We start from the raw sequence: 27,561 nt of genomic DNA, 5'->3' as shown, positions 1-27,561 counted from the left end.
TGGCTTCTGCTGGAAGTTAGTGTGTGTGAGAGATTCAAGGGTAGGACAAGATTGGGCTTGAATCATCTCATGTTCACAGTCAAGCCATACTTGGGCAAGCTATCCAAGGGCATGAAGCACTCACAGAACTACACTCTAGCAAGCAGTCAATGCCTACAGGAGCATTGCAGGGAAAATTAGCCTGGGGATAAAACTGTGCCAAAGGGCTCCCAATCTTAGGTACATTGCTCTAAAGAGCCACCAGATATGTCTTCCAAGGGAGCAATTGGAGAGACGGCCACTCTTGTAGACCTGCCTGCAGCCTGTTAGCTCTGAAGAAGTCATACGGACTTGAAACGTTAACTCTGCAACTCTCTCTACAGATGCTGCCAGACCTGCTGAGTTTTTCCAGCTTTTTTGTTTTTATTTCAGATTTCAAGCATCTGCAGTATTTTGCTTTCATCAGCATGGGTCTAGGATCAGATTGTCCAGATCATCTTCTCAGTCAAGAATAATATTGACATAATATAGCTTAAATTTAAGTGAATTTCCCTCTACAAAAATTACAAAATAAAATGTGTTGCAAGTAGAGTACTAGCCAAAAAATTGTAGTATTAACATATGGTAATTCTAACAAAAAGATAACCATAAAGTGGGGAACAGAGAGAAACTTGTAAATAAAAATGACAACATTTTTACTGTATATTATATATTGACACAAAATCCTAATCACTAACTTAAAAATTTCTGCTCACCTCTCAAGGTTACTAACAGGAAGATGGTATTTTGTTGGAGAGAAGATAAATGGAATCCAGGAGTTAAGTTGCAGAAATCTACAGATAGCCAGCCTTTCAACAGATTCTATCACTGAGTTTGACAACTCCAGGCAAAACAAAAATCTACAGCTATCTGAATAAAAGTAGTGTCAAGGATATTCACAGCAGTAGGACAGTGTAAAGGTGTGGCAGATTCCAACCATTCAAATTCACATCTCTTACTTGCATGAATATATTTCTCAGCCCATGAGAACAACTGCACTCCAAGGATTTAAAAATACCCAGTCACTGTAACACCCAAAACAAACATTTACCAATGCACAAAATTAAAGAAAAATATATAATAGAGGAGTAAACATCACGTCATTTGGTAATGTTTTATCCCATGGGATTAATCACAGAATTGTTACAGCACAGAAGGAGATGATTTGTCCTGTCATCTCTGCGCTGGCTCTCTGATTGAGCAACGCAATCAGTGTCATTCCCCCCCCCCCAAAACCTTCCCTGCACATTCTTCCTTTTCAGATAACAATGCAACTCCCTCTTGAATGCCTCGTTGAGCCTGCCTCCACCACTCTTAGGCAGCGCATTCCAGATCTTAACCACTTGCTGCGTGATAAAGTTTCTCCTCATGTCTCCATTGCTTCTTTTGCCAAATCCTTATGTCTGTGCCTTCTCATTCTCGATCCTACCACCAGTGGGAACAGTTTTACCCTAACTGCTTTGTTCAGACTCCATTTCCTCTACCTTGACTGAAAATTCACATTTGCTGCAATACATTGCAACTACAAGCATTCTCCATATTGGTAATGTGGTATACTGAGATACCCATGGCTGTAATACATTACCATTTTATGTATTGGCTGAAAAATCAATTTTCCTTTTTATTTTATGGAAAAATGTAGGATGATTGATTATTTAGAAAGACAAAGAACTACATGTCCATATCAAATCCTAGACTACATACAAAAGTGTATCAGTTATACCTAACACAGACCTAATATTTCGACCATGGTGAGAGGATTGTAAAAAGTGCAGCCAGTGATGATGAGACAGAAAAGCTCTCAAGATATAATCATCAGGATAGACAGGTGTACAGCCTGTCGGCTCTGGAGACAGCAAAATCAATTGTCATGTTGTAACAGCTGATTTCTAGCCCCAAGGGTCAGGGATCGGCACCATTCCTTTTGCTGCTACTTTTCTCATTCTAAGTTCTCATTTCATCTGTTATCATAGAATGGTTGCAGCACAGGAGGCCGCCATTTGGGACATCGTTTCCATGTTGGTTCTCTGCAGGAGCAGTACAGCTAGTCCCACTCCCCACTGCCCTTTCTCCGTAGCCCTGCAAATTGTCTGGTTTCAGGTGCTTATCCAATTCCTTTTTGAAAACCTCGATTGAATCTGCTTCCACCACACTTCAGCAGCTGCATTCCAGATCCTAACCACTCACTGCATAAAACAGTTTTTTCTCATCTCGCCATTTGTTCTTCTTGCCATTCACCCTAAGTCTTCTGGTGCTCGACCCTTCCTCCAATGGGAACAGTTTCTCATTATCTACTCCATCTGGACCGCTCATGATATTGAACACCTCTATAAAATTTCTCCTCAATCATCTCTTCTCCAAGGAGAACAACCCCAGCTTCTCAATGTGTTATCCAATGCTATTGATTTGGTCCAGGATGACAACAGACTGGAATCATTGAACTAGTGAAAGGAATTTTAGGACTGATACCAAGAAATTCTTCTGCACATAAGAGTGATAAACACATTGGAATAAACTTCCAGATAGAGCAGCAGAGGCGAAAATGGAATCAGTTAAGCGACAATTGGGCAAGGAGATTTTTAAGATGCTTCTGAATAGATGAATTAAGATGGGCTGAATGGCCATGCTATCAAGTATTAGCCAGTGATCTTATGATAGATTTTGTTGGGCTGGGAATTCCTGCCACATTGAGAGACACATACTCCCATTCTTGGAACAAAGGCAACAGCATTAGGGAGGAATTGGAATAAGTATCAGCAGCATGAAGTGTATCAAGCAGAGGAAAAAAAGTGTATCGCCATATCCAGGCCAAATGGTTGCTCATTCAGCTTTGGAAAGTGATGATCTACTTTTTTCTGGATTAAAAAAAAAGTCATTCATATTTCTTAACTTTTTAAGATTAAAAATTTATTATTTTTGAAACTAACCAGAATGTACCATTTTCATTGTGACCTAAATATTCCAAGCACCATGTCCCAAAGGTTCATACCAGTAGATTCAGAAGAGGTGGGAGAAACATTTGGAAAAAAATCTATATACAATTCTGCTTTTCTGCCTATTCCTCTGAATCACAATACCTTCGGTGCTTTTAACAATCACCATTAAAATTACTCTTTAGTTGAAATAAAGGAGTACAACTGCTTGGTATAATTTGAAAAATGCTGACTGAGATAACTTGCACCATGTTGGGCACACATCTGACTTTACCAACTGAGCCCGCTGAAGAGTTAAGCGGGAGTTTTAACCCATTCTAGTGTAACTATCAGAAAGGATACAGGTCAGGCCAACAATAATTCCACAGATGTGGAGAAGTACGGATGAACCCGGGATAACAAGGTAGGCAACAGGGAGAAGTATCCAAGGTACTGCAGCTATGATGATGGTCCTTTTCATTTCAGAGTTACAGCAGCTTAGCGTCACCATAGCAAATTGGACAGTTGTAAAACCACACACTGGTGTTTCATCAAGACTTAGTAGTTTTCCCAAGAGCAGATAAAGAAGTGCAGAAAAAACAGCAAAAAGGACAGAGAAGTAGAGGTATCGAACACTGCCCAACTGTTGCTCCAAACGGCTGCTGAAGACAACTAACAATGCAATGTTGACGAGCAAAGCAAAGATATTGCCATGGACAAAACAGTAGCTCAGTAAACGGTACACTGTTGGAATAAAACAGAAGATAATTAGTTTACTTTTACTAATGAGGCCAGCTACTAATATTGCAGCACATTTCCAAGGTATATGTTTCAGTAATAATTGCAGGGTAGCTCACCTTACAACTTAACTGCAGGTGCGTACAGAAAATTGTGACTGTGAACAAAATTGTATGGCATTGGCCAGGCACTGTATTGTCCGATACAGTATTTATCACTGGTATCCACATACTACTACAACTCTTTCCTAAGGAAAACTGATACCAATAATGTTTTTAGTTTTAAGTTCAGCTCCCCCAGTGTCAGACAGTGCTGCTCAACATCCACATTTCCAGCAAGTATTTTTGGATAGTCATCGGGGCAGGGAACCTTGGTCAATTTTCTCCCTATGAACCTAGAAATATTGAGGCCAAGGGCTGGAATTTCAAAGTGGGGTCAGGAACCCAGCACAGGGATGAATTCCAGATCCTGGGCCTCAGCTGCTTCATTCCCAGGGCACTATCTTAAAATGAATATGGCCTAGTTGGCCAGGAGTTGAGGGGCCCCAAGCACCTCCAGGAAGCAGAAACTACCTGCCTGGTGCAAACTGCAGAGGCAGGTGACGGCAATGTTGAGGGCTGCTGGTACCTTGCTGATTAGAACAGGCAATGTCTCAAACAAACAGAAAGCAGCAAGGCAAAAGTAAGTTTTTTTGGCACCGATATTTATTCAAATGTATGGAGCCAATTAGTTAAAATGTTTAGAACAGGAGTAGGCCATTCAGCCAAGTGAGCCTGCTTCCCCACTCAATTAGAACCTGGATGATTTGCACCTCAACTCCATTCCTTAGAACCATAGAAAAATTACCGCACAGAAAGAGACCGTTCAGCTTACTGTGTCTACATCGGCCGAAAAAGGAAAAAATAAAAAACTCGCTGCCCTTTCTAATCCCACCTTCCAGCACCCGGTCCGTAGCCTTGCAGACTACGGCACTGTAGGTGCAGATCCAGGTGCCTTTTAAATGAGGTGAGTGTTTCTGCCTCCATAACCAAACCAGGCTGTGAATTCCAAACACCCACCACCCTCTGGGTGAAGAAGTTTTTCCTCATGTCTCCTCTAATCCTTCCACCAATCACCCTAAATCTGTGCCCCCTGGTAACTGACCTCTCCACTAGGGGAAACAGGATATCCCTGTCTACACTATCTAGGCCCCTCATAATCTTGTACACCTCAATCAGGTCACCCCGTCAGCCTCACCTGCCTATGATTCATATACTGTGCCTAACAATAATCTCCTACCTCAAGCATCAACCCACTCCTTCTCCACATTGTCAGAATCCCTTACTAGAGAGAAAATAGCTAATGTCCAATGTTGTTAAAAGTCAAAATTTAAACCAGAGGGCTGCAAAGTATGATAGAAAAATATGCTGTTCGTTAAGCTTGCCTTGAGCTTCAGTGGAATATTTCAGAAGGCCAAGTATACAAAGGCCAGAGTGGGAGTTGGGCAGAGAATTGATTTGGCTTTTAAGTACTGCTTGTTAAACAACTGCCAGCAGATTAAAAATAGCACAGGTGCATTTTGATAAAACCCTTTCCCTGTCCACTACTGTATAGGGTTGCAAACTTTTGTTGGGTGTATTCCTGGAGGTTTCATCACATGACCTGGCATCCCTAAATGCTCCATCCAGTTAAACAGCCTTTCTTCCCATATCCAATATGCTTATAAGTGACAAAGAAAATGCCCATAACTTTCCTCCCAGGTTGCTTGCAGCAGTGTCCAGGAAATTAATCTTCACTTCTAAGTGACTGAAGGGCAAGCTACAGAATCATAGAATGGTTTGGTACAAAAGGTGACCATTCAGCCCAATGTATCTGTGCCGGCTCTTTGCAAGAGCAACTCAATTGTTCCTACTCCTTGCCCTTTTCCTGTAGCCTTGCAATTTTTTTTTTCTCTTCAGCTAATTATCCAATTCCCTTCTGTAAATCATGATTAGCTCTGCCTCCACCATACTCTCCAGATTCCAAATTCTAATCACTTGCTTTGTAAATAAATCTTTTCCTCATGTCACCTTTGATTTGCCTGGAGGCCTGCCACCATTTGATTTAGCACCGCTGCAGAACGGTCAGGAAACTCCTGCTTCAAATCCTAGGTCTCTGGAGGGTTGGCAAACTTATTCCTCTATGCATTTTATTTACACTAGCACAGGTCCCTACATATGTCTCTTCTCTGCAAACAAAAGGAATGTGTTCAAACCCTGCACCTTTTTTGAATTACTGGGGAGCTTGGGAAGCCTATAGTTCTCCGTTACTTTCTCCATGGCAACGCCTTGGCCAATCAGGGTTGGCTTGCCAATCAACCTCCTTTTCTCCTGTAGTATAAATTGTTGTGATTGTTTGAAATTTGGCATTTGTCGTTCGTCCTGTTGAGTGCAAGACAAAAGGTTTCGGCAACATGTCTCTTTTTTACAGCAATATTCAAAAACGCAGACCTGCCGACTGCTTTGCTGAACACCTCCAGTCAGTCCACAAGCATTGCCCTGAGCTTCCGGTCTTTTGCCCTTTTGTCATTTAATCACTGCTGCCCTCCACCCTCTCAAAGACCTTCCCCATAGTTCTTCCCTTCCCCTCACCCTTTCCTTGTTTAAACGTTGTGTACTTTTAACAACTTTTCATTCTGGTGAAAGGTCATTGACCTGAGACATTATCTCTGTTTCTCTCGCCACAAATGTTGCTTGACCTGCTGAGTGTTTGCCAACCTATTCTGTTTTTAGTTCATATTTCCAGCACCAAGAGTATTTTGCTTTACTTTTATAAAGTAGCGAGGTGTCAACATCCTAATTCACACCTCTTCTCAAGCCACGTGATTGTAACTCGTTATAAAAACAGAGTCTGTGAGACCATTAAATGGTGATTAGAGCCATCAAGCTTCTTGTTTCTGTATTACCAATCACTGCATTACATAACTGACTTTAAAACAGACTTGTTTACAAACACTCGCTAGCAGTTCCTTTTATCTACATAGTGCAATGGTCCATCTTGTAATCAATTTTGCTTTTACTTAGGAAGATTATGTTTAATGTAAATAAATAATCATTAACTCAACTGATTAATTTTGCATGATGCATTCTTCATGATTTGTGTTGTTAGCAGACTTATGTTTTTTTGCAAGCAGTTCAGCAACTGACATCACTAACATAGTTCAGACTTCATTTTAAAATTAGCAGCACTATCACCAGGAGTTGAATGTTGATTTGTCAACCATCTCCCCATAAGGGGAATAAAAATCTGATGGGGTGCTTGACAGGATCATGCTCATGTAATTCCTGTCAAGAACAGCATTGCTAGTGGATGAGAACACAAAGCCCACCTCATCTCTTGGATAAAGGAATTCCATGGAGGGAGTCCAGCAAGGTGAGAAGATTATGGGTTTTTTTTTTAAAAGGGTAACATAGGTTAAAAAATAATTTCAGTATATACCAATGTAGAAGTCGAATTTTTGAGACCCATTTTTTTAGGCAAAAAAAGTTAAGGGCTCAACTTTTACACGAGTAATGTTTTTGAGGGGCTTATTTTCAACTACTGTTGCTCGCAGCTTACACAAGCAGCAGAGAACCTGTGCCAAGTTTTCTGTCTCTGTTCCAGTTTGTTTTTGAGGGGCTTACTTTTGAATGGCTTACTTTCAACTACCAACACTTGCGGCACACAGACCCAGCTGGTTACACCACACTGATACTTCTTGGGCTGCTGCACTCTGACTCTGCAGTTTGTTCCAATCTTACCTCCGTCATTTCAACGAGAAATTAAACTTTTACTAAAGTTCCCTGATAGCACAGTGAACAAATCACACTCTGTGGTCTACCGCTGATGCAGAAAGGTCAGAAAACTCCTGCTTCAAATCCTGGTCTCTGCTGTGTTATTCTGAATGCAGAATGGGGTAGTGAGCTGAGTTGGAGAGGAGTATCCTTGGAAAGTCAGGGGTTGACATTTACACAAGATATGAGAAAAATTAAGATTTTTTGGCCAAAAGTCAGGGGTCATCTTTTACATGAGATTGACTATTATTCGAGTATATAAGGTAGGCAGCATGGTGAGCACAAGAAGTGACAGTATGCAGATTTGATCCCTCAGTTGCTAACCTGAGCTATATTGGGTGTGCAAGGAAACTTCAAATGGAAGTGTAATTTTGAATCACTGCCATTTTCACGAATAAAAGTCAGAAAGCAGACCACCAGCGTTCTGGACTGTATAGATGAAAGATCAAAGTAAGAACTGCTAACAGGTGGTGTAGCTGAGATAGGTTGCATTCCTCGTAGACATGACTATTCCAATGCTTTCCTGACCAGATGCCCATCTTCCACTATCTGCAAGTTCCAGTTCATACCAAATTCTGTTACCCATATCCTAAGTGTCAGGAAGGTATATTAATGTATATGTTATTGGAAATTATTTTGTTTAAAATAGAGTTTTAGTCTGTGTGTGTGTTAATTAGATTAAAGCCAGCTAGTCTGGGTGCTTTGATGTGTAGTATTTTTGAGATGTAAACAGTAAGGTAAAGAGGGTACATTGTATTTTGTTGAATAAACCATTCAAGAGTGGGAGTGAAATCTTGCACCTAGTCAGGAGACACCGAGCAATGTTCATATTACTAATAAAACTGGTACTATGAGAGGGGTTCAAAGGGCATGGTGATACAATGAGAATTTATATTCAAAGAGAAAGACTAGGTATAACTTGCGAGGAGTTTGTGTGTGCAGGTCAGAGGCATGTAAGATCTAAGCCTGTAAGCCTACAACTGTCTGCAAAGGAACCAAATTGAAAGGGACCTCATTTTGAATTCATAAGGTGAAAAATGCTTTGTCTGGTTAGGTCTATTGATTATTGTTGTCTTATTGGAGATTAATTTGGGAATTTGTTAGAAGTTATGATAGTAGTAATTTGTAGCCATGTGTATGTGTTTAATTTGTTGTAACTTAATAAATGTTTCATTTAGTTTGCTATAAAAACTTTTTGAGAACTGGTGGTCTTATTCCACCAATTTAGAACTGCAACTCAAAACATACCAATTGAAAAGATAGGTTATGACAGTTGTTTAAAGTTTCCCTCTGGGATTTTAAATAACTCAGCCTTTACAAACTGCTGTGTCATAACATAACACACCGAGACCCATGCACCCATTAACCCTGTGTTCGCTGACCTGGTTTGGGTCTGCTTTTAAAATTATCGTCCTTGGTGTTCAAATACCTACATGACTTCACCTCTTCCTTTTCTTTAACTCCTAGTGCCCACCAAAAACTCTGCATGCCTCCAATTCTAGCCTCTTGTACATCACCAATTGTCATTGCTCTATCATTGGTCTACTGTGCCTTTGAATGCCTAGACCCTAAACTCTAATTCGCTCCTTAAACCCCTCAGCCTCTCCATTTAAAGTGGTTCTTAAAAGAGATCTGTCTCTTTGGCTAAGCTTTAGGTCACCTGTCCTAATATGTTTCTACAGCTGTGTCAAATTTTGTTTGATAATGCTGCAAAGAAGCTTCTTGGCACATATCTGCTGAGTTTAAAGTGCTTGTTGTAAATATATTTTGTTTAAATTTAGTCCAATGAATCATTTCATATCTGTAGATTGAAAAAGGAGGTCCAAATACTGATCCCTTGGAGATTGTGCTGATGGAGATTGTCCTCCATAAGGTTTTCACCAAAACTGGATAAGGTGGAGGTCTGATCATACCTTTATTTCTAAGACTTGCTTTGTTGATAACAATTCATTAAATATCTTAATAGCCAATACCTCTTCACATTGACACAGGGATTTTTGTTTTCATTTCAGTTTTGAGATCCAAGCTTACTACTTAGTAATTTCTGGCCTTTACAGATTTCAGAGAGTAGAATTTATTCAGTTTCCTTTGGTTTGGTTTATAATTTGGATTCTATTGTTTGTGTCCCTTAAAGAGACGTTTGTTAGTTTGAAACAAAAACAAAAATACCTGGAAAAACTCAGCAGGTCTGGCAGCATCTGCGGAGAGGAGCACAGTTAACGTTTCGAGTCTGTATGACTCTTCAACAGAACTAAGTAAAAATAGAAGAGATGTGAAATATAAGCTGGTTTAACATGGGGGTGGGTGGTGGGACAAGTAGAGCCGGATAGAGGGCCAGTGATAGGTGGAGATAACCAAAAGATGTCACAGACAAAAGGAGAGAGGTATTGAAGGTGGTGATATTATCTAAGGAATATGCTAATTAAGGGTAGAAAGCTGGACAAGCAAGGTACAGATAGCCCTAGTGGGGGTGGGGTGGGGTGAAGGAATCAAAAAAGGCTAAAAGATAGAGATAAAACAATGGATGGAAATACATTTTTTAAAAATGGAAGTAGGTGGGAAAAGAAAAATCTATATATATTATTGAAAAAACAAAGGGGGTGGGGGGGAATCGGAAAGGGGATGGGGATGGAGGAGACAGTTCATGATCTAAAATTGTTGAACTCAATATTCAGTCCGGAAGGCTGTAAAGTGTCTAGTCAGAACATGAGGTGCTGTTCCTCCAGTTTGCGTTGAGCTTCACTGGAACAATGCAGCAAGCCAAGGATGGACATGTGGGCATGAGAGCAGGGTGGAGTGTTGAAATGGCAAGCGACAGGGAGGTCTGGATAATGCTTGGGGACGGACCGAAGGTGTTCTGCAAAGCGGTCCCCCAGTCTGCGTTTGGTCTCTCCAGCTCCCAATGCGGTTTCCTCTACATTGGGCCCTCTGTCCAGCTCTACTTGTCATTCGCCCCCCAAACCAGCTTATATTTCACCTCTCTTCTATTTTTACTTAGTTCTGTTGAAGAGTCATTCGGACTCGAAACATTAACTGTGCTCCTCTCCACAGATGCTGCCAGACCTGCTGAGTTCTTCCAGGTATTCTTGTTTTTGTTTTGGATTTCCAGCATCCGCAGTTTTTTGCTTTTAATTTTTGTTAGTTTGATTTTGATTGACACCTGCGTCATTCACACCAACCAACCTGAGGAATAGATTGGGCTGGTACCCCTGCCACTCAAGTTTCTTTATCTAGGTAGTTAGCAATCCACTTAGCTAATTCACCCTAAATTTACAAGCCCTCATCTTCTCCAAAATCTTTTATGAGGAGCTTAAAATGCCTTTTGAAAGTGCCAAACATGTAGCATGATTTTGCCAGGAACAGATTTATACAAAAGCAAAATACTGCAGATGCTAGAACTCTGAAATGAAAACAGAAAATGCTAGAAGCCCACAGCACGTCAAGCAGCATCCATGGAGAGAGAAACAGCATAAACGTTTCGGTCAATGACCTTTTGTTAGGGCTGACAAAAGAACTGGATTTACCACTCGTTACTGTGAATTCTTCATAATTACACTTTTTTTTAAAAAGGTATGACCATCAGTGAACATTCCCATGCTTCTCCATATGGCAGATTTCTGATTTTGGACAGACCTTCAAAGACAAGGTCAGCTCAATGGCCTGCTGGATAAATGCAGAGAGTCCCAATTTCAATCTAGGCATATTTGTTATTAGCAGGGCAATTGGGTCATTGTAATTTACTTCAACTACTACTAAACTGTTGAGGTTAGCAATCTATCGTTCTGCCAGCTGTATCCTGTCCTGTGGTATCCATCCTAATATTCTTTTGGTCCCTATTCTCATCTATAAATCCTTCCACAACTGTGCCCATCTCACTATCTGTGGGTCAAAATCCTCGAACACCCTCCCTAATAGCATTCTGGGTGGACCTATACCATATGGACTGCAGTGCTTCAAGAGGCAGCTCACCACCATCTTCTCAAGGGCAATTAGGGATGGGCAATAAATGCTAGCCCAGCCAGTGACACCCACATCTCTTGAATGAATGAAAAAAACTCCATAACCTGGAGATCTACCCATTGTGGATACTGGGTGAATGGCTACGAGGTGACATGCAAGTAGCATGGAGAGGGCATGGGAGTGGGTGGGAGGGCTGAGGGGGTGTAAAGGCTGAGGGCTAGGGGCCTAACAGCTTCTAAAACAACTGGGCCAAAGTCCCAGAGAATGGAGGTGGGCCTTCTAACCAGCTAGTATCGGCACTCACCCACCGCCTATGATCCGCTTCTGGAGTTGGTGGGCCCCACTCTGTACTCCACCCCCCCCCCCCCCCCCCCCCCCCCCACCTCCCAGGAGTTAAAATTGAGTGGAACAGGGCCCTTTATACTGACATGGGTCTGTTAGGTTGGGGAAATTACCCAGCTCCAGGCTATCTGCCTCAGTAGTGATAATCCTGGCCAAAATCTTCGGACAGTTAGTCTTTGATTTTCATTTTAGGCTAAGTAGACTGTTGTTTGTACAACTTTATTTTTTTATTGAAGGGTCTTTTCACTGTGATGGCAATGCTTACTAAAGCCACTCAATACTCCTTTCTCCTGGCCATGTAGAAGAGGAGCTTTAGGGTTTGATTGAACCCCCTTCACCCAGTATGATTAGCGAATGGGAGGAGTTTACATCAAGTCAAATCCATTGACAAGTCTGAGGTCACCCCATTCCTGTCCAAAACCATTTCATCTTCTCTGTCTTGAAAGTCGGTTGAAGTTCCCGCTACAGGTAGATGGGAAAACCTAACTTAACACTGTGGTTGATGGCGTCATTAATGCCATAATGTGATTTTAATGAAAAGCCAGGAGTGGCCCAGCCAGTGTATAACATGGCAGCTAAACCATAATGGAAGGCACTGACCAGCTAGAAGTGGCCAAGAGTTACAAAATGTTTCTTGGAAATCCTTGTGAAGCAGGAGCAGATGGGCCTCCTTAGCTTTAGGCCTGCCTCTTGCACTGCTGGCCATCTTCAGCTTCCAAACCTCTGGTCCAACTCCCTCAAATTGCTGACTGTTCCTTTGTATCCGCCAGAGTCCTAAGGCTCCCGACCCAATTTTCACTCCTGTGCACTGACTCTGATGTCAGTCTTTCCAGTATCAGATGGGGGAAATGTCCACCGTTATTTAAATGAGACTCAGGAGTTAAAAAAGGATTCATACTGAATCTCAATGGGATTTCGCTCATGTCCATCCAACACAAACTGAAGCCTTAGTCTAACCAACCATGAGCTACAAATGTATCTGTGTTCACCATATATCTGCTCTCTCCTGCTAGTCTTTCATGGACAATGTCAATAAATCTGCAGAATGTTACTTTTAGTAGAGTGCAAGAAATTGTTTTTGCTATCTTGAAGTCAATTTAGGCTCTTTATAATAAATATATGAATAAAATGGAAATTGTATTGTACATTGCAGGATTTTGACTAAGATGTTTAACATAACACAAAACTTATCATATTATGATGTAACTTATTGGGGTGGATTTTTCACTTTGGTTGCAATTGGTAATCCAGTGCAAAATTGCATGTTTTTTCCCAATTCAATTTTTTATCATGTTGAGGGTAAGATTTGACTGAGATGTACATAATTATGAGGGGCCTAAATAGAGTGGATGTGAAGGGTTGATTGACATTAGCAGAGAGCTCAGTGACTAGGGAATATTGATTTTTGTGATTGGTAGAAAGATTTGAGGGGAGATTTTTTTTATTCATTCATGGGATATGGGCATCGCTGGCTGGGCCAGCATTTATTGCCCACCCCTTGAGAAAGTAGTGGTGAGCTGCCTTCTTGAACTGCTGCAGTCCATGTGGTGTGGGTACACCCACAGTGCTGTTAGGAAGGGAGTTCCCGGGTTTTGACCCAGCGACAGTGAAGGAGCGGTGATATATTTCCAAGTTAGGATGGTGAGTGACTTGAAGGGGATCTTCTAGGTGGTGGTGTCCCCATCTATCTGCTGCCCTTGCCCTTCCAGATGGTAGTGGTCGTGGGTTTGGAAGGTGCTGTTGAAGGAGCCTTGGTGAATTCCTGCAGTGCATCTTGTAGATGGTACACACTGCTGCTACTGTGTGTCGGCAGTGAAGGGAGTGAACGTTTGTGGATGTGGTGCTAATCAAGTGGGCTGCTTTGTCTTGAATGATTTCAAGCTTCTTGAGTGTTGTGGGAGCTGTACTCATCCAGGCAAGTGGGGAGTATTCCAACACACTCCTGACTTGTGTCTTGTAGGTGGTGAACAGGCTTTGGGGAGTCAGGAGGTGAGTTACTCATCACACTATTCCTAGCCTCTAGCCTACTCTTGTAGCCACAGTATTTATATGGCTAGTCCAGTTCAGGTTCTGGTCAATAGTAACCCCCAGGATGTTGATAGTGGGGGATTCAGTGCTGGTAATGTCATTGAATATTAAGAGGGCGATGGTTAGATTCTCTTTTTTTGGAGATGGTCATTGCCTGACACTTTTGTGATGCGAATGTTACTTGTCAGCCCAAGCCTGAATATTATCCAGGTCTTGCTGCATTTGGACACAGACTGCTTCAGTACCTGAGGAGTCGCGAATGGTGCTGAACATTGTGCAATCATCAACGATCATCCCCACTTCTGACCTTATGTTAGAAGGAAGGTCACTGATGAAGCAGCTGAAGACGGTTGGGCCAAGGACACTACCCTAAGGAACTCCTGCAGTGATGTCCTGGAGCTGAGATGACTGACCTCCAACAACCACAACCATCTTCCTTTGCTAGGTATGACTCCAACCAGCGGAGAGTTTTCCCCGATTCCTATTGACTCCAGTTTTGCCAGGGCTCCTTGATAGCACACACTGTCAAAAGCTGCCTTGATGTCAAAAGCAGTCCCTCTCACTTCACCTCAGGTATTCAGCTCTTTTGTCCACGTTTGAACCAAGGCAGTAATGAGGACAGGAGCTGAATGGCCTCGCTGGAACCCAAACTGGGCGTCTGTAAGCAGGTTATTGCTAAGCAAGTGCTGCTTGATAGCACTGCTGATGACCCCTTCCATTATTTTACTGATGATCGAGAGTAGACTGACAGGATGGTAATTGGCCAAGTTGGATTTGTCCTGCTTTTTGTGAACAGGACATACCTGTGCAATTTTCCACATGGCCGGGTAGATGCCAGCTGTACTGGAACAGCTTGGCTCGGGGTGAGGCAAGTTCTGGAGCACAAGTCTTCAGTACTATTGCCGGAATATTGTCAGGGCCTATAGCCTTTGCAGTATCCAGTGCCGTCAGCTATTTCTTGTTATCACGTCGAGTGAATCAAATTGGCTGAAGACTGGCATCTGTGATGCTGGGGACCTCCGAAGGAGGAGGCCAAGATGGATCATCCACTCGGCACTTCTGGCTGAAGATTGTAGCAAATGCTTCAGTCTTATCTTTTGCACTGATGTGCTGGGTCCCCCATCATTGAGGATGGGGATGTTTGTCGAACCCCCTTCTCCAGTGTGTTGTTTAATTGTCTATCACCATTCACAACTAGATGTGGCAGAACTGCAGAGTTTAGATCTATTCCGTTGGTTGTGGGATCGCTTAGCCCTGTCTATCACTTGCTGCTCATGTTGTTTAGTATGCAAGTAGTTCTGTGTTATATCTTCACCCGGCTGACACCTCATTTTTAGGTCTGCCTGGTGCTGCTCCTGGCGTGCCTTCCTGCACTCTCCATTGAACCAGGGTTGATCCCCTGGCTTGATGGTAATGGTAGAGTGGGGGATATGCCAGGCCATGAGGTTACATATAATGTTTGAGTACAATTCTGCTGCTGGTGCTCATGGATGCCCATCTTGAGTTGCTGGATCTTTTCAGAATCTATCCCATTTAGCAGTTGTAGGCCGCACAACATGATGGAGGGTATCCTCAGGTGAAGCTGAGACTTCATCTCCACAATGACTGTGCAGTGGTGACTCCTACCGAGACTGTCATGGATCGATGCATCTGCGGCAGGTATGGTGGTCCCTCCTACCGATACTGTCACAGACAGATGCATCTGTGGCAGGTATGGTGAAGATGAGGTCAAGTATGTTTTTCCCTCTTGTTGGTTGCCTCTCCACCTGCTGCAGACCCAGTCTAGCAGCTATGTCCTTTAGGTGGTGCTACTGAGCCATTCTTGGTGGTGGACATTGAAGTTCCCCACCCAGAGTATATTCTGCGCCTTGGCCATCCTCGGTGCTTCTCCAAGTGGTGTTCAACACGGAGGAGCATTAGTTCATCAGTTGTGTGTGTGTGTGTGTGTGTGTGTGTGTGTAGGGGGGGGGGGTGATATGTGGTAATCAGCAGGAGGTTTCCTTGCCCATGCTTGACCTGATCCCATAAGACTAGAGTCCAGAGTCGATGTTGAGGACTCCCAGGGCAACTCCCTCCCGACTGCATACCACTGTGTCACCACCTCTGCCGGGTCAGTCCTGCCGGTGGGATAGGACATGCCCAGGGGTGGTGATGGTGGCGTCTGGGATATTACCTGTAAGGTATGATTCCATGAAGATGACTGTCCCCTTACTAACAGTTAGTAAGGAGGACTTTGCAGGGTCGACAGGGCTGAGATTGCCGTTAGATAAAAGCAAAATACTGCAGATGCTGGAAATCTGAAACAAAAACAAAAAAGTGCTGGAAAAACTCAGCAGGTATGACAGCATCTGTGGAGAGAGAAAAAAAACAAAGTTAATGTTTTGAGTCCTTATGACCCTTCTTCAGAGCTGGCACCTGGCAGAGGTGGCGGCACAGTGCGATACAGTCGGGAGGGAGTTGCCCTCGGGGTCCTCAACATCGACTCCAGATCCAATGAAGTCTCATGACATCGTGGGCAAGGAAACCTCATGCTGATTACCACGTACCACCCTCCCTCAGCTGACGAATCAGTGCTCCTCCATGTTGAACACCACTTGGAGGAATCACTGAGGGTGGCAAGAGTGCAGAATGTACTCTGGGTGGGGAACTTCAATGTCCACCACCAAGAGTAGCTCGGCCGAGACCGAGCTGGCCAAGTCCTAAAGGACATAGCTGCTCGACCCTGCTCTGAAGAACTGCCCAGATGCTGTCAGACCTGCTGAGTTTTTCCAGCATTTTCTGTTTTTGTTGTCTGAGATTGCCCTTGTTGTTTCGGTTGCCTAGGTCGATGCCGGGTGGTCTGTCCAGTTTCATTCCTTTTTTGTAACTTTGTTATAACTGAGCGGCTTGCTTGGCCATTTCAGAGGGCAATTAAGAGTCCAACCACATTGCTGTGGGTCTGGAATCATGTGTAGGCCAGGTATGAACGACGGATTTCCTTCCCTAAAGGGCATTAGTGAACCTTATGGGTTTTTACAACAATCAAAATGGTTTCATCATCAGACTTTTAATTCCAGATTTTTATTGAATTCGAATTCGTGGCGGGATTCGAACCTGGGTGCATTACCCTGGGTCTCTGGATTACTAGTATGCCATCCCCTCCCCGTAGCAGGGTCTGGAACTCAATGCCTGAAAGGGTAGTAGAGGCAGAAACCCTCAACTAAGGTGTCTGGATATGCCCGGTAAATACCGTAACCTGCAGGGCTAGGAACCCAATGCTGGAAAGTGTGATTAGGCTGGGTGGCTCATTTTACAGCCGGCGCAGACACGATGGGTCAAGTGGTCTCTTTCTGTGCCGTAAACTTTCTATGATTCTAACCTCCAAGTTTAATACTAAACCTTGTGTTTCCAGTATACCCTCCTCCTCTCTGCATTATCGGAGGTAGTTTGAAGTGTCTCAGCCCTAACTCTGGAACTCTTTCTGCCTCACAGGTTTTTAGATTCTCAAAATCTATCCATCTATCTATCCAACCATTAATGTGGTTATCTAACTTCTCTAACAATTTATACGCAATTTTCATTTTCAGACATAATGATGGTATGTAAAAAGTTGTCATTTAACCGTGGTGGACTAAATGTCAATCCTGCTTTGATTCAAAATCTACACTGATTCGCTTTCCAATAAGATTACTGGATTTTAAAAAAAATCATGCATTTGTGACAGTTACTTGGAGACTGGTTTAACTAAAAGTTTTAACATTTCACAGCATGTTCTTGATAATAATCAGTTGGCAACAATATGAATACTGGAATGAGCCACAGCACAACAGAGTTTGATGCAGGCCTTAACTCATCCTGAAAAACTACTGTACACTCTCACAAAGTCGCAAGTGCTTTGACTATGATGCCCTCCTCAATAACCTTCCAAAATGTACAGTCTAGTTCAAACAGAAATACTCAATAGTGTAAGGTACCAGAAGGCAATGCGCTGTCCTGTAACTACGCCCCAAGGCCATCACCCTGAAACATTAACTTTTTCTCTCCACAGCAGCTGCCTTATCTGAGTGTTTCCAGCACTTTTGTTTTTACCCCAATACAATTCAACATCTGCAGGCTGCGTTATGATCCCTGTAGAGACCACTAACTTTAAAAAAGATATTTCAATTTCCGGTGACTGACTGGAAGGACACATTACAAGGATTCAAATTTTAAGGCTTTTACTGTAATAAATGTTATGATCCCAGCTGAGGTTACCCCTGGACAAGTCTGATCCCAGAGTGGACCCCAGCTTAACAGATCCTAACTTTTTATGTTTGTTTAGATACATGGAGAGTGGCCACTGAACAGTCATTGGAGTCAGCTAATGAACTTTTAACAGAAGAATAAAACATTTATTAAACAAGAAAAGATGAACTATATTACAATACCCCTTCATCCACAATTATAACTTTACAGATATATACAGATTTGAAAAGGTAACACAAGTTACAAAAGCTATCTTTTACTTTAATGTCCACAGTAAATGCACAGTCCATGTAAACCTATCGCACCCTGTGGTCAGACACACCACACTCTGAAACCAAGTGACATATGCCATCTCAACCAGGTGCTATGGATCTCTCATCAACTGCACACACCCCAGACCCTTGTCACACAGTCAGCCAACCAGTCTCACTGAACTCTGTCTTTCACGTGGGCCTTATTAGAGGAACCTGAGCAAGAATAGCAAGGAAACAAGGGAAGGTGTTAGAGGTATAGTTGAAGCTTTTTTGGGTGGGAAAAGAGGTAGCAAGCCAGATGTGATCAGGAAAGTTTGTGGTAGCATGGAATGGGAGAAAGCTTTACCTTTAATGGTACATCAGAGGAACATGTTCAGGGTGGGGTTCGGAGCTAAGGTGAAAATACAACGGAATGAGATTACCAGCAAGAGATGATCTGATCCCTTATTGTGCAAGTGACAATGTACAATTCTTTCTTCTACCTCCAAATAACCATTTGACAAAGATCTTTGCACTCATACCTACACGAAAATGATCCTTCAGAAATTTGCTACCTTTTTCCAAATTACAAACATGATGTTGATATTTAAAAATAAACAGGCAAATGATGCTCTGTATAATGCATAGACATGAGCGTGCAAGCTGGGCTTGACACTTGGATGCAGTATTTGGAAAATGTTGCATTGTCATACATTAAACTCATCTACCCATTAAAAACGAAGCAAAAGATTCCATTGTATAAAACAAAAACAGAAATAACTGGAAAAACTCAGCAGGTCTGGCAGCATCGACGGAGAACAAAGTTGACGTTTCGAGTCCTCATGACCCTTCAACAGAACTAAGTAAAAATAGGAAAGGGGTGAAATATAAGCTGGTTTAAGGTCGGGGGGGGGGGGGGGGGGTGTGGGGGCAAGCAAGCAGTGATAGGAGCAGATAACCAAAAGATGTCACAGACAAAAGAACAAAGAGGTGTTGAAGGTGGTGATATTATCTAAAAGAATGTGCTAATTAAGAATGGATAGCAGGACACGCAAGGTACATATAGCTCTAGTGGGGGTGAGGTGAAATAAGACTAAAAAGGCATAAAAGGTATAATTTAAAAAATAATGGAAATAGGTGGGAACAGAAAAATCTATATAAATTATTGGAAAAAACAAAAGGGAGGGGTAAGAAACAGAAAGGGGGTGGGGTGGAGGAGGGAGTTCAAGATCTAAAGTTGTTGAACTCAATATTCAGTGCGGAAGGCTGTTAAGTGCCTAGTCGGAAGATGAGGTGCTGTTCCTCCAGTTTGTGTTGAGCTTCACTGGAACAATGCAGCAAGCCAAGAACAGACACATGGCTAAGAGAGCAGGGTGGAGTGTTAAAATTGCAAGTGACAGGGAGGTCTGGGTCATTCTTGCGGACAGACCGAAGGTGTTCTGCAAAGCAGTCGCCCAGTCTGCGTTTGGTCTCTCCAACATAGAGGAAACCGCATTGGGAGCAACGAATGCAGTAGACTAAGTTGAGGGAAATGCAAGTGAAATGCTGCTTCACTTGAAAGGAGTGTTTGGGCCCTTGGACGATGAGGAGAGAGGAAGTGAAGGGGCAGGTGTTGCATATTTTGCGTATGCATGGGGAGGTGCCGTAGGTGGGGGTTGAGGAGTAGGGGGTGATGGAAGAGTGGACCAGGGTGTCACAGAGGGAACAATCCCTACGGAATACCGCCGGGGGGCTGAAGGGAAGATGTGTTTGGTGGTGGCATCATGCTGGAGTTGGCAGAAATTGCAGAGGATGATCCTTTGAATGCGGAGGCTGGTGGGGTGATTATTCCATTGTATAAATCAAGCATGAGGTAGTTCTCCTCAGCAATATCCCTCTCTCAACCAACATCACTGAAAGGTAAAAGATAAAAGCAAAATACCACGGCTCTGAAGAAGGGTCATACGGACTCAAAACTTTAACTCTGTTTCTCTCTCCACAGATGCTGTCAGGCCTGCTGGGTGTTTTTCCAGCATTTTCTGTTTTTAATTACTAGAAGGTATCTGGTTATTAATTTACCATCTGTGGAACTTTGCTAAGATAAATTTGCTGCCTCATTTATCTACGCTGACAGTGAAAAAAATTTACATTTATAGAAGGCCATTCACAACTTCAGGAAGTCTCGAAGTACTTTGTAGTCCATTCATTATTTTTGAAGTATAGTCACTATAATCATAGAAACCTACAGCACAGGAGGCCATTTGACCTCTCCTTGAAAGAGCAGTCATGTTTCGTCCCCTATGTTTTTTACCCATAACATTTTGCCAATTTCATCATCCTCAAGTACCTGTATAAATATATTTATTTATGGAATCAGCTTCCACCAACTTTTCAGGTACAGCATTCCAGATACCGATAATTCCATGTTAAAAAATAAATTCCACACCTTCCCTCTAATTTTTTTTCCAATGACTTTAAATCTATTACCTCTAATTATTGATCTACTTGCCAGAAGAAATCATTTTTTTTCTTAATCAAAACTTCTCATCTTAACATCTTAATATTCTCTGTTCTATGCAGAATAGTCGTATTTTTTCCAAATTCTCCTGATAACTGAAGTCCTTCACCCCAGTAAACTTCCTCTGCATCCTTTCTAAGGCATTTGCATCTCTCCCAAGTGTGGGGTCCAAATCTCACAGAGGCCTAACTAATGATTTATAAAGTTCCAGCATTATCTTCTTGCTTTTTATATGTTATTCCTCTACTTATAAATCCAAGTAACCTGCAGACTTTTTTAAACTACCTTTTCAACTTGCCCTGCTACTTTTAAGGATTTCTGTATATGGACACCATTTACACTTTTGAAAATCATGTCATTTATAGTATACTGCCTTTCCATACTTTTCTTCCCAAAGTACATCACTTCACACTTCTCTGGATTAAACTCCCTATGCGAAACTTCTTTCCATTTCATCATCCTGAAGCCTTCAGCTATCCTTATAATCTATTTGCCAAGTTTGCATTGTATGCAAACTTTACAATGCTGATCCTTATATTTGAGTGCAGATAATTGATAAAATGCGCAAAGAGTAATGGATCCACCTTTGGCTTCCTGTCACTGAGTAAATCTGTCTCTCTTTCCCCTGAATTCCATGGGCTTCCATCTTCTTATTAAGCCTAATGTGCAGCACTTTGTCAAATGCATTCCGAGAACCCATCATGCTGTGACGACAAAAGCTGGCCAGGTACTGGGTATTCTGCAGCAAGTAATTCACCTGACTCTCCAAGTCTCTCTAACTATGAGGCACAAGTCAGGAGTGTGTCAGAATACTCTCCCACTTGCCTGGATGAGTGTAGCTCCAACAACACTCAAAAAGCTCACTCTCATCCAGGACTTGATTGGCACCCCATCCATTACCTTCAACATTCAATACCTCCACCACTGGTGCATGGGACTACAGTTGTACGATCTACAAGATGCACTGCAGGAAATCACCACAGTTTCTTCAACAGCACCTTCCAAACCTATGACCTCTATCTAACACCTTATCAAAGGCAACAAATGCTGGCCTTGACAGTGCCACCCTCATCCCATGAACAAATTAAAAAAAAACTTCTCTATTACCTCAAGGAACTCAATCATGTTAATCAGACAAGATTTCCCTTTAACACATCTATGCTTTCTCTCTTTGATTAACCCATGCCTTTGCAAATATAAGTTTATTTTGTTCCTGATAATGATTTCCAATGAATTCCCCACCACTAATGTTAGGTTGACAAGCCTGTATTTTCTGGATTATCTCTCCCTTTCTTGAATAGTGGTATCATATTAACAATCCTCCATAAGTACTCTTGTATCCAATGAGGATTGAAAGATTGTGACCAAAACCTCTGCTATTTTTACTTTTGCTTCTTTGTAATGAAAGCACATGCACCAATTTGAACACTATGATCCCATCATCATCAGATGAGAGGCACCCTCTACATGGTCATACACCTACACCCAGCTGCCTAAAGTCAAGGAAGAGCTTCATGAACAGTGTTGTTCCATTACAATCAACCCCATCTGAAGCCCGCATCGCCTTGTGGAAAGACCGGCTCGCCAGTCTCAAACAACCCGATGGAAATTCTACTGGATGAAAGCCTTCCCCCAGGAACTAATTGCAACTGGGCAACCTGGAAGTGCCTTAACAGACTTGGGACTGGCGTAGGTTGTTCAAAGGTGTCACTAAGCAAATGGGGATATACAACCTGCCCGATAACTTGTGAATGCGGTACTGAGCCACAGACTATGCAACATCACCTGCAATGTCTATCGCTAGAGGAACCCTGCACTGTTGCAGATCTTACTGAATTCAACAAGGTGCAAAACGTATCCAGTTCTGGCTGGGCCATGTATAGACTGTCCGTGGACACGATAAGATGACTATGATCCCATTCCAAACAATGCCCAAAAAAACCTAATTATCTGAAGAATAAATGTTGGTCACTACACCAGGGAAAACAACACTGCTTTTTCACCATGGGATCTTTTACCTCCAGTTGAACAGTCTCACTCAAAAGTTAACACTTCCAACAATGTAGTAATCACTTAGTACGTACTGCACTAAATTGTCAGCCTAGACTATGAACTCAAAACCTGCAGTGGAGTTTGAAGTTGCAACTATCTTACTTGGGGGTCAGAGTGCTGCCACTCAAGCCAAATTGGCACTTATGTGACCATACTGCCCAAAGTAATTAATTGTTTCTCAACTTCTTTGGGACATTAAGGCTGTGGTGAGGCATTCTCTAAAAGGAAAAGATTAGCTTTTGCCAAAGCAAAATATTGCCACTGCTGGAAATCTGAAATAGAAACAGTAACTGCAGGGAATACTCAGTAGGCCAGGTAGCATCTGTGTACACGTTTCAGATGGATGGCCTTTCATCAGAATTTAGGGATTGGCTTTTGCTAGCTCTGCAAAAAGAGCACTATAGACACCATACCTGTGCTATAAAAACAAATTTAGTCCTATAAAAGTAAGCCATTCCGTCTTTCTGCCACAAGCATTTTACATTTTAGGAGGGGATTTGACTAAAGTTTGACTATTGTAGGTCCCTGAGTACATGCCGAGTTAGATAGGTACGAAGAGGATGAGAGTTGTGCTTTAGGGATTCCTACACACCTGCCAGATAAACACCTGCATTCCTAAAAATTTAACGATTTGCTTTTTCATTCTCCTTCCCTTTCAAACAGTGCCATGAATAAATGATGGTAGAAGCATTTGAACCCCTTTCTACACCTTAATTGGAATGAGATTCTCACATTTTGGTTCTGAACTTTAGCCTCTTTCGACGTATAAATCAGCAGAGTATGCTTTAAATAGTTTGTGATGATGTTAATTCGGATTAGGATTTAATTTCACGTCTCACCCAAGGCTAACGATGGGATGGGGGGATGGGATGAGGCACTTACCTTGGTGGTGAGGGAACAGCGGGTCGGCTGTCAGGGAAAAGGCCTCTTCGGCCCCAATCAACCACGACAGGAGAATGAGGCTCAGGAAAGCGGCGGTGGCGCACGGCGCTCGGGCCCGGCTGTGAGCCGCTCTGATCCCAGCCCACAGCCGCTCCCTGCAGCCCCTCATCCCGGGGGGTTGGGGGCTCGGTTACTCGGGGCCTGCTGCAAACCCGCACTCAGTGCCTCACGGCCCCTCTGAGATGTCCCTTGGCGAGGTGGAGAGACAGAGAGAGAGTGTGTGTATGTAAATCCCGGGCCTTCCAGATCAAAGCGTGGGCGGGGGTACGGGGTAGGGGGTAAGGGTCTCCTTAACCCGGAGCCAATGTGCTTCCCAACCCCGATAACCTCAAACCAGGCCCCGACAGCGTGAACCGGCATCGAGCCCGCCCTCCCGGGTCGTCCTTTGTGTATCGGGCCTCTTTGTGGTGGTCAGGACGGATTTGATAGTAAAACGAGTAAAAATCATCATTATAAAAGTGAGGGAGGTGGGGTTGGGAAATGGTGTTTATTTCGGGTCATTTTTCAAGCCGCCTGACGGTTAAACCCCCGATAAACGGGGTGCTGGGAAGGGGCGGCGACATGATTCAGGAGGAAACTGTTTGCGCAACACAGCAGAATGGAGGGAGGGAGACAGGGAGACAATGAGAGGGGCGAAATGGCCGCGTTTCCATCGCGACCGACTCCATCCCGGAACCATAAACACGGCAGCACATTCTCTCCATTGTTCCAGCCGAACGGCTTAACACGTTACGCCGCGCACGTTTCACACGTCAGCGCGCCGACGTCGCCCGCCATTTAAATAGCGACGTGGAGGCGGACATTAACATAAGCCTCGGCCGCAAATCGGCAGATAGAGGCTGGGCATTTCGTTTCTCGTCAATTTCTTATTTTTTTTAAAACAAAAAAAAATTAACAAATTTACAAACCACCCCCCCAAAAAAAATCCCTCCCCAACCCTCCGCCGAAACGTTCGAAAAGTAAACTCGAGATCGAACGGGATCGTGGTGACTCGAGTGGAGGATTTTTTTAAAAAAAATTAAAATATTTCCGGCGCGAGTTGCGCAAGGCGCCAAATTAAGTGGTTGAGTCCGGCGAGGCTCCGCGCAGGCGCGTTTCGGCAGTCAGAGGTCGGTGAAGATGGCGTCGACGGGTAAGAGGGAGTTTGTAACTGTTGGCATCGGTTTTAAAGGCGCTCGTCCGCCCGCGCCCAGCATCGGTCCTCCTCGCACCGCCCTGATGGTCGCCGGCCCTTCTACCATCGACTTTCTCACCTTTCTTTCCCCACCACCCCTTCCCTCCTACCGGTTACCCGGGGAGTTCCCTTTCCCCTTGTCGAGATTCGGGCCAAGGCCTCAAGCATCGCGTGTCGGAGGAGGATGGGGGGGGGGAACGCGGAGCGGGCAGCCGGCCGGCCGTTGGGGCCTATATATACACATATATATATGTGTGTGTGTGAGAGTTCCGCAACCTTCCCCCTCCCCCCCCCATCTCAACCCTTCACCCCACCCCCACCTCCGGAACGCAGCTGCGCCACAAAGCCTCAGGGCGCCGTGCTAGGCTAGGCCAGGCCGGGCCAACTCTTCCTCCCCTCCCCCCGCCCCCCCCTACCCGCGGCTGCTCCGCCGCCATGTCCCCGGCCCTCGCCCTTGGGAACCGCCGGGGCGGAGTTTCTCAGCCCGAGAAGGGGCGGAAGTGCCTTTCTTTCAATCCGTTAGCGTCGAGGCCTACTTAACTCGGGTGGTGGGGAAGGGAGGGGATTAGCTAGTTAAGTGCATTTTAATAAATATTTTTCATGGGAAGGGATCGCCAGTCCCCCTAGTTTCTGTGTGTTTCTCTTTCCCCCCCCCCCCAGTGTAGTGCGATTAAGTTGTTTTTTTTAATTAACCGTTTGGGTTTTTCCAACTTTTCTAAAAGCGATTTTAAAATATCGCTTGAGACTACTTAAGTCGCCCGTTTTATTTATATTTTGGGGTGGATTGTTTTATTTTGAAAATTGAGTTTTAGTAAGTGCTGGCACCATGCCAAAATGGAGTCGCGCACACAAACGGAAGATTCGCTTTTTTTTGAAGGTGCTGTAGGGGCCGCGGGACTAACAACATAATTTAAATTGACCCCGTGATTTTGTGATGCACCGAGGTTGGCATTTAGGTCCAAATCCCTTTTTTAAAAAATTGTATTTTTGTACTGTGCCAAACGTTAATCGCAAACTCTAATGATGTCTTAATGATTTTAGTCGGAATCAAAGCGGTCGCAACCTTGCAGAGAATGAATATGGGGGTGGTTTTCGTCCTGTTTGTTCAGTACCTTTCACTGAAGAAACCACTTGGCACTGTGTGACCTCCTGTTGGAAGATTTGTGACTGAATAGCTTCAACTTCTGGTCATTCAATAAATTTGAAAACTTGACTCTGTTATATTTTTACTTGCATATCCTGCATTTGGTTTTAAAAAAAAGTAAAGATTGCAATATCTTGATTCTAAATAAAACCGTTCAAGTATGCACTATCTTACTGAGTGATAACCTAAAATGAATGTGCTTTCCCCTTGCACCCTAAAATTGGGCCTTGTTTAACCTTTTTTATCTTGTGTGGAGACCTGCCATTTGAATTCTCAAAGGCCAGTTGCTTGTTAGTCCATAAGTCGATAATGCTGATCAACCTAATTTGATGTGGATCGGAGATGAAGAAAAAGTGGAAGTCTTCATTGCTAGAAAATGCATAATTCAACTGATGCTAATGTTGTTATAACTTGGGGCTTCTCTAGTTTGGTAGAAAGGAGCTGAGGGCTGACCAAATGCTGCTCCTATGAGAAAGGAAAGTGAAATTTCAAATATCTTACAATATTGCAAAAAACTTTATTTTCCTTTAATAAAATTTATCACCAGCAAATTTAAATTATGGACTTATATATTCATCCCCTATTCTAGCTATTGGGTTGTTAATGTTAGCGCACACCATGAGTTATCAGTACTGATCCTTAAAACCGTTTTTGGTTATTGATAACACCTCAAACAGCAACTGTTACTAAATTGATATTATTGGATGACAGACAGATTGGCAGAATGAAGAAAGTTTTACTGGACCTGCAAGTGGCAATTGCTAATCCTAGAGCACAAAGTTAGAAAATATCTCAATAAAAGCGACACATGGGTTATCTACCCTGATCCCCTTCCTTGCAGGCATCAAAACTAATAGAAAGTGAGATCTGTTACAATAAGCCCTGTTGGTTAGAAACCTGAAATAATTCTTCTGCAAAAAGCTATAGCTTCTAATATTCCAACTCAATAAAAATAATACACAAAGGAAAAGAGTTTACTGTAGGCTTATAATTGCATATCACAATACAAATAGTAATTCCAGAAGGATGTGGGAGAAAGATATTCTGATACATGTAAGTTTGTATACTTGCTAGCTTTTGTGTGCCTTAACTTTCCCCTTCGATGTGGAAGGAAGAGCTAACAAGTACAAACGTAGCATTTGAAAATACATTTATTTATGGAACAGTTGATTTGGAGCTTAAATTATCATACCAGTGTTGCAATGCATGTACACAATGATATATTTTTGCTGACCTTTTTCTCTTGTAACATTCAAATGCCTATAAATGTGCACACTGAGTTTGATGTGAAAACTGATATGGTGAAAGAGATGAGCGTATTTTGTAAGTCTATAATTGAGCAATTTTGGTAATGAAAATAAAAAATCAGTTTATAGTTTTGCCTTGACATTTCATACATGTAGCAAATATAGCCATTTTTTAATGCAAATGCTACTGAAAGTTGTCTATAGCTACTGAATAACTATTGTGGTAATGGACTGATTTAGAGACCAGCAAGGTTCCATA

The 27,561-nt window shown here is 42.9% G+C and overlaps 2 protein-coding genes across 3 annotated transcripts in view; one reads left to right on the top strand and one right to left on the bottom strand.

The window, feature by feature from the left end:
• The window catches only part of LOC121286380 (rhomboid domain-containing protein 3-like), a 36,812-nt gene extending 12,401 nt beyond the window's left edge, over window positions 1-24,411 (bottom strand). The window contains exons 1-3 of the mRNA XM_041203472.1: window positions 23,678-24,411; window positions 3,294-3,674; window positions 735-888 (exon numbers count right to left, since the gene is read on the bottom strand). Coding sequence (XP_041059406.1) covers window positions 735-888; window positions 3,294-3,674; window positions 23,678-23,846 — 704 coding nt within the window. The 5' untranslated portion in view covers window positions 23,847-24,411. The remainder of the gene's footprint in view (window positions 1-734; window positions 889-3,293; window positions 3,675-23,677) is intronic.
• Window positions 24,412-24,649: 238 nt separating this feature from the next.
• The window catches only part of LOC121285551 (RNA-binding protein EWS-like), a 29,680-nt gene continuing 26,768 nt past the window's right edge, over window positions 24,650-27,561 (top strand). Inside the window, exon 1 of one of the 2 annotated variants that reach the window (XM_041202080.1) lies at window positions 24,650-24,869. In XM_041202080.1, coding sequence (XP_041058014.1) covers window positions 24,857-24,869 — 13 coding nt within the window. In that variant the 5' untranslated portion in view covers window positions 24,650-24,856. The remainder of the gene's footprint in view (window positions 24,870-27,561) is intronic. The other variant, XM_041202079.1, reaches the window with a different exon arrangement.

The sequence above is a fragment of the Carcharodon carcharias genome, chromosome 13 (assembly GCF_017639515.1).
Source record: "Carcharodon carcharias isolate sCarCar2 chromosome 13, sCarCar2.pri, whole genome shotgun sequence".
In the NCBI taxonomy this organism is placed as follows: Eukaryota; Metazoa; Chordata; class Chondrichthyes; order Lamniformes; family Lamnidae; genus Carcharodon; species Carcharodon carcharias.
This window is presented reverse-complemented; position numbering and strand designations above follow the sequence as displayed.